The sequence below is a fragment of the Thermobia domestica genome, chromosome 3 (genome assembly GCF_964235325.1).
Source record: "Thermobia domestica chromosome 3, izTheDome1.hap1.1, whole genome shotgun sequence".
Lineage (NCBI taxonomy): Eukaryota > Metazoa > Arthropoda > Insecta > Zygentoma > Lepismatidae > Thermobia > Thermobia domestica.
Window position 1 is genome coordinate 63,639,338 of NC_137456.1, and position 17,484 is coordinate 63,656,821.

General features: G+C 35.0%; 1 protein-coding gene across 1 annotated transcript in view; it reads right to left on the bottom strand.

The window, feature by feature from the left end:
- The window catches only part of stas (Transmembrane protein stas), a 35,738-nt gene extending 23,916 nt beyond the window's left edge, over positions 1-11,822 (bottom strand). Inside the window, exon 1 of the mRNA XM_081751001.1 lies at positions 11,669-11,822. Coding sequence (XP_081607127.1) covers positions 11,669-11,693 — 25 coding nt within the window. The 5' untranslated portion in view covers positions 11,694-11,822. The remainder of the gene's footprint in view (positions 1-11,668) is intronic.
- Between the last annotated feature and the right edge of the window lie 5,662 nt (positions 11,823-17,484).

The window sequence follows — 17,484 nt, forward strand, 5'->3', positions numbered from 1 at the left end:
ACGTATTTCTATGGATTAGTATAACAGTTTTCAAGTTATTACGAAATTTAAACATGAATTTTATGTGAAGAACAGCATAACATAACTTTCTTATTGACATATTCATGAAGTGTGATTCTGCACAAATACTTTTCTTCATCTCACCTATTCAGCTATATATCCATTGACAAAAGAAAGTTATAAGAAAGTAAGATCACTTTCTTCAGTTACGATTCACTACGTACTATGAAAGCATACAATCCTACAGAAAGATAAGTTTAAATTTGTTAAGAGTTCCTATCACTGCGAAATTAAAATACCGCTAATTTTACATTAATTATATGATATCTTCAAATAGATAAACGATGATCGAAAAGTGGATCAAGACCTCCCTAGACGATGTTATTTTGCATGAGGTACCGTTATCACGAGTCACCTAGTAGCTTTCCGTTTGCAGTCATTTAGAAACGCGAAATTAAATGCCGATTTTCAATATGGCTGGAAATCGAAAGCAACTAAATGAGTCATGATAACGGTATCTCACGCAAAATAATATTGTCTAGGGAGGTCTTGTTCCACTTTTCGATTATCTTTTAACTATTTGAAGATATCACATAATTACTGTAAAATTAGCGGTATTTTAATTTCGCAGCGATGAGGCCTCTTAAGTATTACCGATTCACAGGTAACATAATCTATATCTATAAAAGACATTAAGAAATGCATTCATTCCTAGAATGTTTACTTACTAAGCTATAGGATACAGACTACATAAATACAATGGACTTACCCTATACAACATGTATAGGACAGAAAGGTAGATTCATTATATTTATTTCTCAAAAACTTAATAATATTCACCCAAAGTCAAATTTACTACTAAATTGGAAACTTAACAACGATATTATTAAAATTAAATAAATAATAGCAAGCAAAATAACATACTAGTCTCTAAACTAGACTAGAGCATAGGAACCAAATCCACGGGACTACTATACTTATGATAAATCAAACCAATTCTTACAAAGTTGAATTTAATGTCTGAATAATTTTCTGTTAAGGGTGTATAGAGTGATATTATTAAAAGAGGGGGTGGAAAAACAATTGCAACAAATTTATGACTTGGGAGTAAAAATCGGTTATAGCAGGACATTAGGTAAGTGGAGAAAACTAGCCTTAGAAATTTACGAAAACAGTCATAATCACAGTCACAACATGTAAATCAGTCACAAAAAAAAAAAAAAAAAAAAAAAAACTATGGCCAAGTTTAACTTCAGATTTAAAGTACGAGGCGTGTTCAGAAAGTAAGTACCGTTTTGAAAAAAAAATACCGGTACTAAAACATCCCGCCAGTGAAGACAACGATATCTTTACAGCATATTTTCTGTCATCATCACATTCAAAGCGCTTACCGCTGAGCTCGCGCTTCAGTTGCAGAAACAAGTCGTAGTCAGACGGCGTCAAGTCGGGGCTGTAGGGTCGGCGGATGATCGAACTGCTCCCAACCGAACTGTCGGATTAACGTTTGGGTGGCACCAGCAGTATGAGGACAAGCATTGTCATTGAGCAACACAACTCATTTACTGAGCATTTACTCCTTTTGTTTTGGATTGCATGCTGAAATTTTCTCAGAGCCTCACAGTATCGTTCCGCATTGATGGTGTCACCGCTGGGTACGAAGTAAACCAGCAAAACCTGTTTCCTGCCCCAAAGCACTGTGCACATGAGTTTTTTTGCTGACATTGTCGTTTTGAAGTTTCGCTTTGTGGGAGATCCTGTGTGCCGCCATTTCGTTGAATGTTGTTTCGATTCTGGGTTGACATGGTGAACCCACGTTTTGTCACCAATCACAATTTGGTTTAAAAGTCCTCACCTTCCTCGCTGTAACGGGTAAGGAATGTCAAGGCACTGCCAAGTTGTTTGATTTTGTGGGCGTCTGTGAGTATTTTCGGAACCCAGCCGGAACACAGTTTGCGATAACCTTAGTGGTCGGTATCAATCTCATGCAAAACAAGTTCTCGAAAATTGAGGAAACTCATCTGAAAGCATTGTCATTGTGCACCGTCTATTCTCACGAAGTTTCTCATCCACTTTGTTCACCAACTCATCAGTCACAACAGAAGGCCGTCCACTTCGCGGTTCGTCGTGGACATTTGTCCGTCCTTCATTGAACTTCATCAAATTACATTTTCACCGTAAGTCTCTACAATCTGACGATGAATTTCGGCCGGCTTAAAGTTCCTTGCATTCAAAAACCGAATAACAGAACGGGTCTCACAGTCGGTGGGTTTAACAATTGTTTAAAACATTAAACGATCACAGAATATAGTACATTCGCGACAACTCAACCGTACTGGCGTCAGTGGAGAGGCAAACCAGTGAACCGAGCGCGCATGCACAAAGTGCTGACACTAGCGTTGCGGTGACGTTCAAACGAAACGGTGCGTACGGTACTTGCCGGACACTGGTGGGATGTTTTGCTGAGGAAAGTTTGGGACAAGTTGGTTACCTGCTCTGACAAGTGTTTGAACATTGGTGGACACTATGTCGAACAACAGTTTAAGGTGTGCTCTTTAATGTAAAAATAAATTTGGTTTGAATGAACTGTTTTAGTATATTTTAGGGTACTTATTTTTCGGGCACACCTCTAACTTATAAATACGGACATAAATATGTTACTAGCGGAGAGAAGTCATTGGGCATAATGAATTGGTCTACTTTGGTTTTTATGAAGTGAGATGTGAATGTACAAAAGAAATAGAACAAAATTAGGGGACACATCAGAGACGCCAAGGAAAATGATACAACGGCCTCAAATGCTATCAAGGAACTCCAATAATTCCAAGCATGTAACTAAAGACGAAACAATTTTACATAAGGCATTCTCAATTGTGAAAACACTTATGTTTGAATAGTATTACATAACAATGGGATTATATTAACAATTTCACTCATAAAATTAAAGAGTGTCAATGTTTGTCTGGCTCTATTTTTCACTGAAGTGTACAACAGAAACCTCTACTTAAAAAGTTACAACAGAAGTAAGATTTCGCAACATTGATGTTTGGAAATAGGATGGATGGCGGATTTATAAAAAAGATAAAGATCGTGTTTCTTTGTGAAAAACTTTTTAACAATTTTCTCATATTTGTAGATTAATTTAGATCTTGCGAATTTGCAAATTCGCTTAATACAAAAATTATGTATATACTGGAATCCACTAACTGAGTAGGCCTATTCCTTGTTCATGCTTTGTTAGTAACACAGTATTTTACTGTTCTAGTCATATTTAGCTCCATTTTAACGTATTCATACATGTTATGGCTGAAAGAAATACATGACATGGTCCTGTATCTTGACACCATTTTATAGGTAACTTTCCAACGTCAGTCTGTATATCTACCAACTCCAAAACTCGTTTTTTCTTTCTTTCCCCCAACCCCCTCATCAACCATAAGCATTATGAACTAAAGGTCATTTAGTGTAAGTTTCAGAATTTTCGCACTTCCTCCACCGCCATAGATATTCAAGTGCAAGCATTGGCAAAATCCATTTGTGGCCATGTTTAATGCCTTATAAAATAATCATTACGATTTCCTATTTTGTTCAGCAATACATTGTGTGGAGACAAATGCGAAGTCCATAGAAAACACTTTTAGCTCAACTTGCTCAGAATTTTCGGGACTTAAAAATGGTAATTTAGCAGATGCTCATTTAGAGTGTGCGACATTATTGTAAGCATTTGAAATTGGACTGATAAAACGTGTTTAGCGCTGCATTAAAGGTCACTTCACTACCTTTCCATTGATGATTGTCTCACCCCTTTCCACTTCTGAGATATTGTATTTCGCGTGCATCCTGATTTTGTCATTATTTGCCACACATGGCCGCCGTGGGCATACGGAATGGAATCCAATACTTCTAAATCATACCATTCTGTTTACGAAACATGTACCAATATATGTGCAAATTATCAGAATCTTTAAAAATGATTATGCAGCCACCATCGTGTGATTTTCGATGGAATGAATCTCTAGTGACTACCCAGCATACGTAGTGCGTTCTTTCCATAAATATTAAGGATATAGGCCTATTCTTGAGATGTGAGCCAGTTTTTAGGTTAGTTCTGGCTCACATCTGCGGAATTCAAATAGTTTTTGGGTATACGGGTCATTCTCAAAAAAATCAGGAATTTATATATCTGTTCTTTATTATGAAAATTAAAGATTTAAAAAAAATCATATTAAAAAACCTAGAAAACCTGACAGAAAACATATGAACTGAAAATTGAGATAAACATATTTTTATATTGTTCAAATGTTGTTTACAGAGTGTGATTTGTCACGTCTGTGGTCTGTTACCACTCACTGTTTTGTTTGTTTCCAGGTTTATATTTCACATGTTAACATAAACCTAAGCCGTACGCGTACATTTTTGGATTGAAGAAACATTTAAAAAACGTTTTTCCAGACCATAAAGTTAAACTTAGTTTTCATGCTCATTGAATTTCAGATTTAATATCTGTAACCATAGAAATATGTCACATCTGTAGACAAAAAAAAAAAAAATAGTGTCACTAAATACCTCCAGGTACCAGCATCATACTGTGTATATTTTGTAAACAGCCCTCAGGCAGCCATTTAGTTCAGAGAAACATAAGGAGATGCAAGCTTTGTCATTTCTCTGGCTATATTTAAATTTTGTGGACATTTTTGTAACAGTGTAAAGACCACCGCATCACGTCTGTGTGCACTTAGATTTTAAATAATAAGGTAAGTTTATAAAATAATTCAATGAATTAATAGTAAAGGCTTTGATGCTCAACATACAAAGCATAACTTCAAAAAGCACAGGGTCTAAAACAAAAAAATGTATCCGTAGACACAGCCTATTCATGGACGTGACACTGTGTCCACAAATGTAACACCACACCATTCTAGCTGAAATGTAAAGAAAGACCAAAGTATCTTGCAACCAGAAACTAACAGTAATTATAACCTATGAAGATTTCTTTCACCAGTAATGAATTAAAAACAACAAAAGTTACCCTATTCTTTTTTAAATTTCTGTTCATACTTATAATTCTAGAAAAAGTGATTCAAGCAGCACCGACACTGTAATCTTGAATTTTAAAGTCACATTTATGGCTACATACTACTGATACATGTATATAGGGTCCATGACATTTGGGCGCAGACATTTAAACGCGGCCGTTTGGGCGCAAAACCTTTTATCCAAATAGGTTAACCTACCTAAATATGTTATAAGAAATTCCATAACTAGAGTCCGGATGTTTAGACACACTAAAATGTGAAAATAGGTACTGGAAATTTCGAAAAAGTTCCACAAATAATTTTGCAAAAACTATAAATAATATCTTGAACACAACAAAGTTTCTGCACATTACAGGGTTGGCAAAAACCATGGTTTTTATTTAAAAAAAAAAAACAAAAAACCGTTTTTTTTTTTTTTTTGTTTTTGGTTTAAACCAGGTTTTTATGGTTTAAATAATTTGCTCTATATATTCATATCATATATGGACAGAAATAAGTGTTTCGCCTTGATGTTATTATGCAACAACCGGGTTATGCTGGAAGGAGTCACATAAGCTTAAAGAGGAATAAAAACCGCTTCTCGAGTTACATCCGAGAGAAATTGTCCTCCATTTGAACTCGGAACCAGGACTAATTGGCCACAAATGCTCTACGTCTGCCGACTCACTCACGAAGGAATCCTGATAAAAATACGTTGTACTGATCTTTACATGCTTCTTAATATAACTGTGAAAAGTCATTTCAGAAGGACAAAAAGATAAACAGTTGCACAAGTGAAACCATTATACAGAATTACATATGGACAATTTCAAAGTACTACGGAGTACAGAAGAACTAATTTAGTTCAAGTTAGTTAACAACGACTTTTACTGGCCCAAATTAAAGAAATACACCCACTTAATCTGCATATCAATACGAAAAGTGAATAAAGATACGAATTATTTGAGTCCACTTTGGCTCAGACTCATTTATACATAAATAGATACCAAAGATACTTATTTCACTAAATGCCTCTCGTGGGGTCTGTATGACCCCCCCCCCCCCCACACACACACAAAAAGGACGGCATTTTCCATGTATTTTATCAATAGTAAACATTGAAACGAAACAATATTTAGAATTTTTCTTCGATTGCAATTACATAACAATAATAACAACTACAAAGAATCACAAAATAAACATTTATAAACTTATAAAAAAAAGTTGCTTTTGTATGTATAATCTTTTTGACTAATGAATGGGGAATACGAATAATATACGGGAGTGAAACGTGATAACCCACAAATGTGTGTTCATCAAGATTTTACAAAACACTTACACTTTTACGAACATTTTTTTGTTTTTTGGTTTAAACCAGCCAACCCTGGCACATTATGCACAACTTGTCTCTACCAGTTGAAAAGAAATGGGAAGAAACCGCAGCAAACTATTGACTATTTGGTCTCGATACTATACGGCTTAGTTTTAAAAGAATATTTCCTTTTAATAAAAGAGGATACGTAATAAGGACATGTAATTTATGTAAAAAGACGTACGTTTTTCGTTAATGTTTAGTTATTTTAAAGATGTGATTATATATTCATACAGCACTGTGTACTTGATTTTCTGAGTCGGACATTCTTAAATTTATCTTAAAATGTGTACAATACTGTACATAATTTCAGTTTCCATAATAAATTATTAAAATGCGTGGTACAAAACATAAGAAGTGTTTATTAAGTACTGGCCTGTACCAAGAGGTCAGACTAAACGAGTAAGAGCTAGTTTTGGAATAAAAATGGTGTTTTTAATGCTATGGGTGATTCAGGAAGTACTATGTAAGCATTTATTGAATGCTTTTTTGTTATTTGATCTGCTCATTAGGCCAGATATGCTTATTCTATTATATTAAGAAAAAGTTATTTCAGATTTCATAAAAACAGGCACTTGTAGGCACTAGCTATACATTGAAATAGGAAGATCAAATAACATTTACTGTAGACAGCCTGTGACACCGCAAAACAAATTTCTGTTCTTTATAATATATCTAACGTAAAGGAACGATACGATTGGGCGGCATATAAAGAACAGCATTATCTCCAATAAAGACATGGAATCTGTATATGACAATATGACAGAGTTCTCAATGACCAGTCAAGAACGAACAACCACGCCGAAGCAGCTCATCACGGACTGCTTTGCGCCCAAACGTCCTGCTCCGTGTATATAAACATGGCTGAAAAATCCCAGATTTTCGCCACCATCATGCCACAAACCGCGTAAAATTTCCAGCTTTGAATTGAAAGTTTAATCTGACCAAATTTTCATAATAGGTTTTACCGTAGCGGTACGGAAGGAACTGATAGAAATCATAACTTTCAGTCAAATGTTCTGTTTTCAGGCTAAATGTTGGGTTTTACATGCTAAATTTTAGGAAGTTGTTTCTTATTTATTATAATTTCCAGTCTCGAAATGAATAATATTGAAGCAGGCTTTAAAAAAAAAATACTGAGAAGAAAGATGAAAAATCTAAGTATGAGGCGTGCCAGGGAGAAATTAAAATATGATCCTGAGAAGTGTGAAGAAATCAAGAGGAAAGATAGAGAAAGAAAGAAAGCATCCAGGAAGAAAGTGAAATGAGCGAGCGTGAAAAAGAGACAAATAAAGAAAGGTTGGCGTGAACGAACTAGAAAATACAAAGAAAAGGAAGAAAATAAATGGAACAGGCACTATTAGCTGTTGGAACACCACCTGAAAGTTCTGAACAGAATGAACCTGAACACAGACCATCTTGCTCACGAGTTGGAAGTGGCCGTCAAAAAAAGGAGGAAAATTGTAGAAAATTGCTGAAAGAAGAATCAGAAAAAGTGAAAAAAAGAGAATAAGTCATTGAAGAGACAAGTAAGCAAGTACAAACAAAGGTACTATAGGGTAGATCGAAGAAATCTGACACACCAATGAAAGAAGTTAAATAAATGCTGAATGACAAAAGGTTCCAGCTACAGTTCGTAGACACCTTGCATTTGGCTCTGCGTTAAAAAGACAGATTGCTGTGAACTTCAAGAAAGAACCACTTTTGATTTTAAAAAAAAAGTAACTTAGTGAATATGATATTATTTGACTTCTAAAGATCTGCTGAAATCAAAAATTAGCCTTCGGAAAGCGAGAAAGCTCCAGAAACAAAAGCTTCAAAATGCCATAATAACATTCCTTGAGCAAGATGACAACAGCCGTCTCTGTCCCGGGAAATAGGACACAATAGCAAAGTCAAAGCAGAAACAGCAAAAGAAACTATTATCTGAAACAATGAAAAATTTACACCTAAAGTTCACAACCTCATTCCTGGAACATAAAGGTCTTAGTTACCAACAGTTCTGTCGTGAACGCCCATTTTGGACAGTTTCCCCGGATTGTCAAAAGCGAAGTACTTGCAACTGTAATTTGTGTGATAACTTTGAGATGGTTGTGAAAAAAATGAACTTACTAGGAATGATTACAGAAAGGTCTCCTAATGAACTACTTCAAAGTATAACATGTGAGAAAAAGAAAAAAACACACCAAATGCCTGGAGAAAACATGTTTGGAATGTTGCCCAAACAATAGTCCAATTCTGATTAATGATTTTGAAGATGAAGAAATTAAGTACGAGCAATGGGTTAAAAAAAAATATATATATATATATATATATCTCGTTACTAAAGATGGAACTTGAATCATACGACATACAAAGAGATAATCACCTGTACTAATCATGAACTGGTTTTGAAGTTTACCATGCTTCTTAAACAATATAGGCAACATGTAGCCAACATTACACATCAGTTTCATGTTACAAGCTGTATTAAGAATTTCTTGGCTGATGGTGAAGTTTTTGTACACATCGACTTCTCTGAAAATTATCAATGTAAATATGGCGAACAGAAATAATAAACACTTCTGACCAGAATATATACACTTGTTTATTAAAAACTAAATTCCAGTGTAACAGTTTCAACAACGTAACGTTGTCTTCATCAGACACTAACTGATCTTTCAGTTAGTGTCTGATGAAGACAACGTTACGTTGTTGAAACTCTTACACTGGAATTTAGTTTTTAATAAACAAGTGTATATACTCTGGTCAGAAGTGTTTAATATTTCTTTAGTGAATTCCAGAGTCGTGATGGATAGAGTTGCATGGCGAACAGGTCCAGTCTGTGAACTTTGGTGGTTGTAGGAAGCAGGTCACACTTCATACTGTTATCATATACTACAAAACTGCAAGAGAAGAATCCGTCCAACACAAGTCAATCTATACTTTGTCTGAAAGCACAAGACATGATCCTGTAGCAATATGTGCACACCTGAAACCTGTATTTGCAGCAATCAAGAAAGAAGTACCTAATCTCATGAAAGTCCACTTTCTGAGTGACAGCCAGTACAAAATACAAGAATAAGAACATGTTTTACTTGGCTGGTACTTTCGTGGCAATGGAACTGGAGGTTGACAGCCTTCATTGGCATTATTCGGAGGCAGGACATGATAAAGGAGCACTCGATGGTATAGGTGCGTGTATCGAAAGGTTAGCAGACAGTATTGTGAGTTATTGCAAAAGACATTCCGAATATCGATGGTCTTGTCTCAGCGCTGAAAGCAGCATCATTGATATTCACGTATTCAATTCAGAAGAGATGGAGAGTTTGGAGAAACTTCTTCCAAGTGACCTACAGACTTTTCACGGAACAATGAAAAAGTACACGAGATCACATGGAGTAAGAACAACAGGACCAATATTCAGACAAGACGACTATTCTGCATGCAGTGCAATGCTGGGCAAACTTGTTTTCACTATGGGATTGGACAAGTGAAAAATTAATGATCAAAGTGTATCCTTTTTATTGCTCTCTTTATAAAAGATAATTGGGTATTTTGTCCCTCTCTATTCTCAGTAGCCTGCATTTTCTTCTGCCATTTTTCTCATAATTTATTAGCTACTTACAAGTGATTGATTAGTTTCCTTAATGAACATTAGATGTTGCAAATTTGAAGCACTTAAAGGGTCTACTCCAATGAGGAAGATGATCAAGAACCATCAGAGACCATTACACCTAACATCTATGTAGTCGCTGAGTTTAAATTTGACAGGAACCTTGTACAGAATTATGTTGGTATGGTGGAAAGAGTAGACTCTGATAGAGAACTAATTGTACATTTTATAAGGAAATCGACTGGAGCTGACAAATTTATTTTTCCTGAAAATGTAAATGTGGAAACTGTTGACTAAAGTGCTGTGGGTAAAGTTTCGCGAAACCTCAAATAAAAAAACGTGATCAGTATATCTTTACAGAGGATCTTACCAAATTAAAAAATATGTATTGAAATTCTTTTTGTTACTACTTTTTTGGTTGTGCCAATAGGCCATGGGTACCTTTCCGGATGTGATTTATTAATAGCTTTTTCATACTTTTTCCCACGTAGGCCTTTGAAGAATTACATTAGGCCATACTCATATGTTACGGTTTTATGAAAAAAAAAAAAACTTTTTTCTACATGTAGGCATACTTCTAAGAAGTACATTTTATAAGTCTATATACTCTTTTATTCTGTGTGTCATGTCTGTGGCTCATATTGTCACAGTTGTAGAACAAATTATCACTTTTTTTTTTTTTTTTTTTTTTTTACAATTTCAAAAACTATTAACATTTATATGTTTGATCTGGACCACTATTCCAGTGTTATTACTGGAAGACCTACCTTGAAATTAAGTTTCAACAAGTTTGAATAAATTTTAATTTTAAAAGTTTATGGAATGAAATTCCTGACTTCTGAGAATGACCCACACCCACCGTCGCTTCGTGCCTGTTCCCTACGGACACACCCTGCACAGGCTTACCTGCTACGCCCTGCATTGACCCGGAATAGATACAATTCTTCCTTGTAGTGGCCACTTAGAAAGACTAAGGGAATTATGTAAAGCAAGAAAAGGACTATTTTTTAACTTGACAATCTATTGTAAACCCGAAGAGAAGTTTTTATTCTCATGAAGATCTAATCTGTCAATATTTCAATACAGAATTCCTATTTCATGGAAATATGATGTAATAACTAAGTATATTACAGAAATGTGTAATTATAGCGCAAATAGTTTTAAAATATGAATTTTCGAAAGTTATTATTAGTTCTAAAATAGTCCTCGGTACTTGTCTATTGCGTTACTCAATAGTACTATTGCCTAAATTTATATGCGAACATATGAACAATAATATTTTCTCTCTTGAGAATATCTAGCCTCACATTAACCACATTACGTAATTCAGTCTTACATTCACGTAATTCAAGTCTTACATCTCACGAGCGTAATTAATATCTATTCATAGGCACCCTGATCTCTAGTCCATATTTTTAATGTTTACATATATATATATTTTTTTTTTGGGGGGGGGGTGATAGTGCTCTATCGCTGTACGATGATATGGAGTTTATTGCAATTTTTTTCTCTCAGTATTTTCCGGTGAAAGTTTAATTACATAACAACTGGGAAATGTCTTCCCACTAAGCTATATTTTCTTCTACATATACAACATTAATTTCTATGTTTTCTTAACCTTACTCTTATATTTAGTTATTACTTGTAAGAGGATTAATTATTAAAAGGAACATTTGTTTACGAACATACCACTTGCCCTCGTAATCGCTGCCATGTTTTGAACATCCACAGTATTGCTAGATCCTTTTAGCAACTGTCACCAGAACAACAAGAGAAAAAGAACCAAATTGGGAGCATTTTAATTCAATAAAGATTAATCGATACAACTTCTTCGGGTTCATCAGATTTGGACGAAACAACGCAAAATCTAAGTTTTGGTTTGCAATAATGGCACGACAGTTATTATGAGATTTTGCATGTTTTGCGTTACATTACATTTCACAATTCCTTGCGTAGCTGATACGAAAAGTGGCTCTGTGAGTTTTCTGACGAGGGTCCTAATTCTGTTACGGCTTGAGACAACGCAACTCAAAAAATAAAAATGAAATCTTTGAGTTTTACGTCCCGCGGTTATGCCGGTTAGGCTAAAGGAGACGGTGATGATGAGTAATGAATGAAATGGTGGAATGAAGAAAGTGGGAGGAAACGGGAGAACCCCGAGAAAACCCACGCACACGGTGTTTGTCCACCACAAAGTTTACTTGGCGGGGGCTGGGATCGAACCCGGGACCCCAAGCACCAGAGGTGAACGCTCTACCACTGAGCCACCGCGGCCCCAACGCAACTCAAAATTTATGTTTTAGTTTCAGAAAGATCGCTAAGACTGATGAGGAAGTTAAACCATATGACAACAAAAATATGCGTTTTGGTTAAGAATGTTTGGGATAGGAAAACAATCATTACTGCTATGGCGATTATCGTTTACTAAAACGTAAATTTGACATATGTTGACACAAACCGTTACGGAAATGGCATTTGGTAGTGAACCTATGAAAAAAATTTCAGAGGGTAAAAGATTCCAAAACGCAAAGTTTGCAAAGAAGCGCAGCGTATCGCAAAACATGTATAATAATAATAATAATAATAATAATAATAATAATAATAATAATAATAATAATAATAATAATAATAATAATAATAATAATAATAATAATAATAATAATAATAATAATAATAATAATAATAAAAGATTATATTACAAATTAGAATCAAATAGATACAAAGTGAGGCTGGGGTATATATGAAGCGAGTGAGACTATTGGAAAATTAATGTCAACTTTGAAATGATTGAAAATGTCAGTTAAAAGTTTGACATTTTTGGCCTTATGCAGAGTTGTTTTGATGTCTGATTAACACCATACTACGAGGTTGAATAACGGATGGTTATCAAAATTGTATTCAAAGTCTCTGTTTAAGAAGTTGTATTTGATGAAGTTAATCACATGTGACTAATTAATCTAGAGCAGAGGCTAATCTTTTACCCAGGTTTAGCGTGCGACACAACATTTCGTATTTCGTATTTCATGTATTGTCATTTTTACAGACTACGCATGCGCTAGTCTAGTTTTCCGTAGTTGCCACATTTATTTTTCTCACCCGATGCGTTGGGGTTATAAGGTAATCATACTAAATCATCATTTTAGTTGTTCTCAAGGTAGACTCTGAATACCAGAACGTACACCTTCCTTAGTAAAGAGTTAGTATGATTACTAACTAGTCAGTGATTAAACGTCGATTAACGAATTTTCTCTGAATATCGCCCTTTATGACTAAAAGATCTTTACCCAATGTGGGAATTGTTATTGATATTGTTAATACACCCCATATAATGTGTTTAATGTGGTGTCTTAACATGTTTTTCGTGCAATTTGAATAGGTATGACGCACTGAAAAGAAATTCCATCAAAGATACAAATTAATGGCTGCAAATAATAAGGAAAATACCCAGGATTATCAATTGAAACACAACTTCTTATAGCACTTTAGACGGCCAGTTTTAGACGAAAGCATTTCTCGTAGCAGATGTGCTGCCAAAAATCTCGTATAATATTCTATGGCATCAAAAGTATATTGTGCTTTTACACGGTAGCATTTTGATAAGCATTTTGTGACGTAGCAAACAAATCACTGGGGAAGAGCGCAATTATGGCTCCAAAACTAAAAACAGATATTTCAATCACTATTTCTTTAAAGTCCTTTTTCGCATATGGTTATTATGATACAAAGGACTTTTAACGGTGCAGTTATACTATACAGATCCATAGATTTTAAAATTTACAGAAGAAATTTCTAATGTTTTAATAGAGTAGTGTATAAGTAATGAAAATATGGTGTGCACTTACATCTGAGATGCGTATTTATGTGGAAATATAGAAATTAAAGTCGAACCTGAAATGCAAGTAATTTTCAATAAGCTGTCATAAAATTTTGGCAAGTCTGTAATTTCCCCATTTTGTATCAAAAACAGAACCCAACCATCCCCTTCGGGGCTTCTAACCCATTTCCACTACTGCTGCTGCTGCTACTACTACTACTACTACTGCTACCACTACTACTCCTATTCCAACTACTACTACTACCCGTTCCTACTCCTACTCCTAACTTACTTCTACTACTATTACTCTTACTATTACTACTACTACTCCTACTACTCTCTTCCTCCTCCTCCTCCTCCTACTACTACTTATATTATGGATCCGGATAGTAAAACTACACGTTACACCTCTTAAAGTGAAACTGCACCGGAGAATGCAAGAGCACACCAATAAATGAAACGAAAAAGTTTTTTTAAATGAATATCTGTGTGTATCCGCATAGTGAAACTGCACGCTTTTAACTTTGTACAAACAAGGATGTTCCTCACATTTTTTAATCAACATAATAATAGTATCCCTACTCCAACTCATTTTTCTTTACTGCAATTCAATTTCCCACACATCGCTTCCTTTTAACACACCATGGCGCTGCAATCGGAGCAGAAATGCTGGGGAAAATGCTACGAAATAGAGCAGGTTCTATCGACAATAAATGCCATAGGATATGCCATGGCATGGGAAATGCTATAACATTTGCTACTTTACACGGTAGGATATCGATGATACGATTTTTGCTACGAGAAATGCTACGATAAATGCTTCCGTCTAAAACTAGCCTTATAGGGCGATATTCAGAGAGAATTCGTTAATCGAATATTAGTTACAGACTAGTTACTGACATACTAGCTCTTTACTAAGGACAGTGCACTTTTTGGTATTCAGAGTCAACTTTGAGTACAACTAAAGAGTGCACTTTTTGGTATTCAGAGTCAACTTTGAGTACAACTAAAAAGTTGATTTGAGTATGATTAACTTAAATAACCCAAATGCATCGGGTGAGAAAAATAAATGTAGCAACTACGGAAAAGTAGATCAGCGCATGCGTAGTCTGGAAAAATGAAAATACATTAAATACGAAATATGAAATGTTGTAAACACGCTAAACCGTGGGTAAAAGATTAGCATCTGCTCTAGATTAATTAGTCACATGTGATCAACTTCATCAAATACTACGTCCTAATCAGAGACTCTGAATACAATTTTGATAACCATCCGTTGGTCAACCCCGTAGTATCATCTTAATCAGACTTCAAAACGACTCTGCATAAGGCCCATAATGGCTTACTAGCAATCGTAATCTTATGAACGTAAAGTACAACTCTCTTAATTTGTAAGAGGTACAGCGCTGATGAAAACAAATACCTTACATTTCCCTCTTTAATTTGCAATTACTCAATTTAATCGTAATTTTTGGCACGACAGTTCATAAAACTGCATGTTTTATAGATTATTAAATGCTTTTGAGATAGAGAATAGCTCACGTTACTGCTTAGTTTGATTCGATGTGGTTCTGTTATTCTTTGCTTTCCTATCCATAGTTTCAACTATGTCATTCACCTACTAAATGTATCGATAATCAATTATCCTTCTATCATGCTTCCCTTTACCGAAAATGGACAATTTTGAACGTACAAAGAAACTACATACAATTTGCCTTGCTTTGAGAAAATTTCATTTCCCAGTGTTTATTGCTTCATTTCCCAGACTTATTTTAGTTCAGAAAGGATATTTTCATTTCTGAAATAAAACAAAATAGTGATAGTAATAATCCATTTTTATTATTTTAATATATGGAATTCTAGATAATGAGTCAGGTGTTTCTTACATTAAAATTTAGAACTTTGGCAGGGTTTAGTGACAAGAAACTTATGTTAAATGTTCACAAATTTGACAAGTTACCTTGTTCGAGTTCTCAATAATTCTCATCTTTCGTAAAGACGTAATGTCAATTCGAATTTATTTTCTAAAATAACAGCAGACAGTGGGACAAAAACCCTAAAATAAGATATATATATATATAAAAAAAATGATAATAATATGAGTAGCAATAATAATTAATTGCCTAACTCTCTCTGCTATTCGTCTGCCTAAATTTTCTTCGGCCTCGACGACTCCAAATAAATCCCCCCTGTTAAAGCATGCCTAGTAACATTGGGAACCACTATAACAATACGAGATTTTAAGGCACTACCTGACTTTGTTTATAATATTGATTCATCTTCTACCTAGTAGGCCTACATGCAAAGTTACTAATAGAACATGAGTGTGTGAAACATTGTGGTGATTCTACTTAATTTCATCTTTAATGCATGAGATTTCCGTTGGTTGGATGGGAATTTAGCAGTGAGATTACTTAGACGTGAATCTACAACATAATGTAGAATCTGAATCATATTAATTGGGAATCGAACCTGGGTCGCTGCACCAAAGGTGAGTGCGTAAACTACATAATTACAAAGGAACACCACGAGATATTGTGTACGATTGCCGGCGAAAGAGCATGGAGCACACTCAGTGGCGTATTTAGGGGGGGGCTTCCGGGCTTAAGCCCCCCCGAAATCTTACTTAGTATAGTAAAGTATGTGAAATATCTTGCAGAATTTTCACACTTTCAGGCAAAGCCCTCCCCGAAAGTTAGCAAAGCCCCCCCCGAAACAAAATCGTAAATACGCCACTGAGCACACTACATAAGTTCCTACCCCCATCCTATGTAATCTTGCTTCTAACGAACAGCGCTAATTCAAATTAATCAGTTGTCAGCCACTTTTTTATGTAAAAAAAAAAATTGATGTAACCAGAGAAAGAATTTAAATTTTTGAACAATTGCTTCTAGTGGATTCTTTAAGCATACCATATATTATTATTATTATTATTATTATTATTATTATTATTATTATTATTATTATTATTATTATTATTATTATTAATGTTAGAATACGCATAAGGAAAAGCCAAAATAATCTGTGTTTTAAAATCTTTTCATTCTTGTTTTTAAAAGCCAGATATATAAGTATTTTTTCTGTCCTCAAACTGCAGATGTTATATATGTTTTAAAAGTGTTTTATAGGTAAATTATATGAAGAGGATCCATGGTACAAACATATAAAAATATTTTGTTATGTTCAATACCTTAATAATACTATGTATGAGTATTGTATATTTCGATGTAAAAGACTTCTCCAGAGTTTGGGGCAACACACACAAGAACACGGAGTTCAGAGTACACCCACATACACGCATGCGCACCTTCGGGTAAGCCATCTTGATGTTAAATTCTGTCATCAGCATGATGTGTTCCAATTATTATATTCTTCTCCCACCGAGAGGATCTTTTCTCAGCTAGACTTTGACTCTAGTGTCGTGCGCAAACCAATCAGCTTTCTTTTAGGGCTGATGAGTACTATTTGGTCCTCCCCTGGGAACTTTCAGACTATCACGCATGTCCAACCTTCGACCTGACTGTCCTAGTGCAACGTCTGCTCATGTTACACTTATCCACACTATCCCTAAATTGGTTCCGATTGCATGGCCTCTCGAGCCATTTAAAAAACCCAGTAGGACATGGTCCCTGTGTCTGAGGCCCCTCACGGTCGTACTATCTAGATGGAATTCGCAGTCTTAGGTACGACC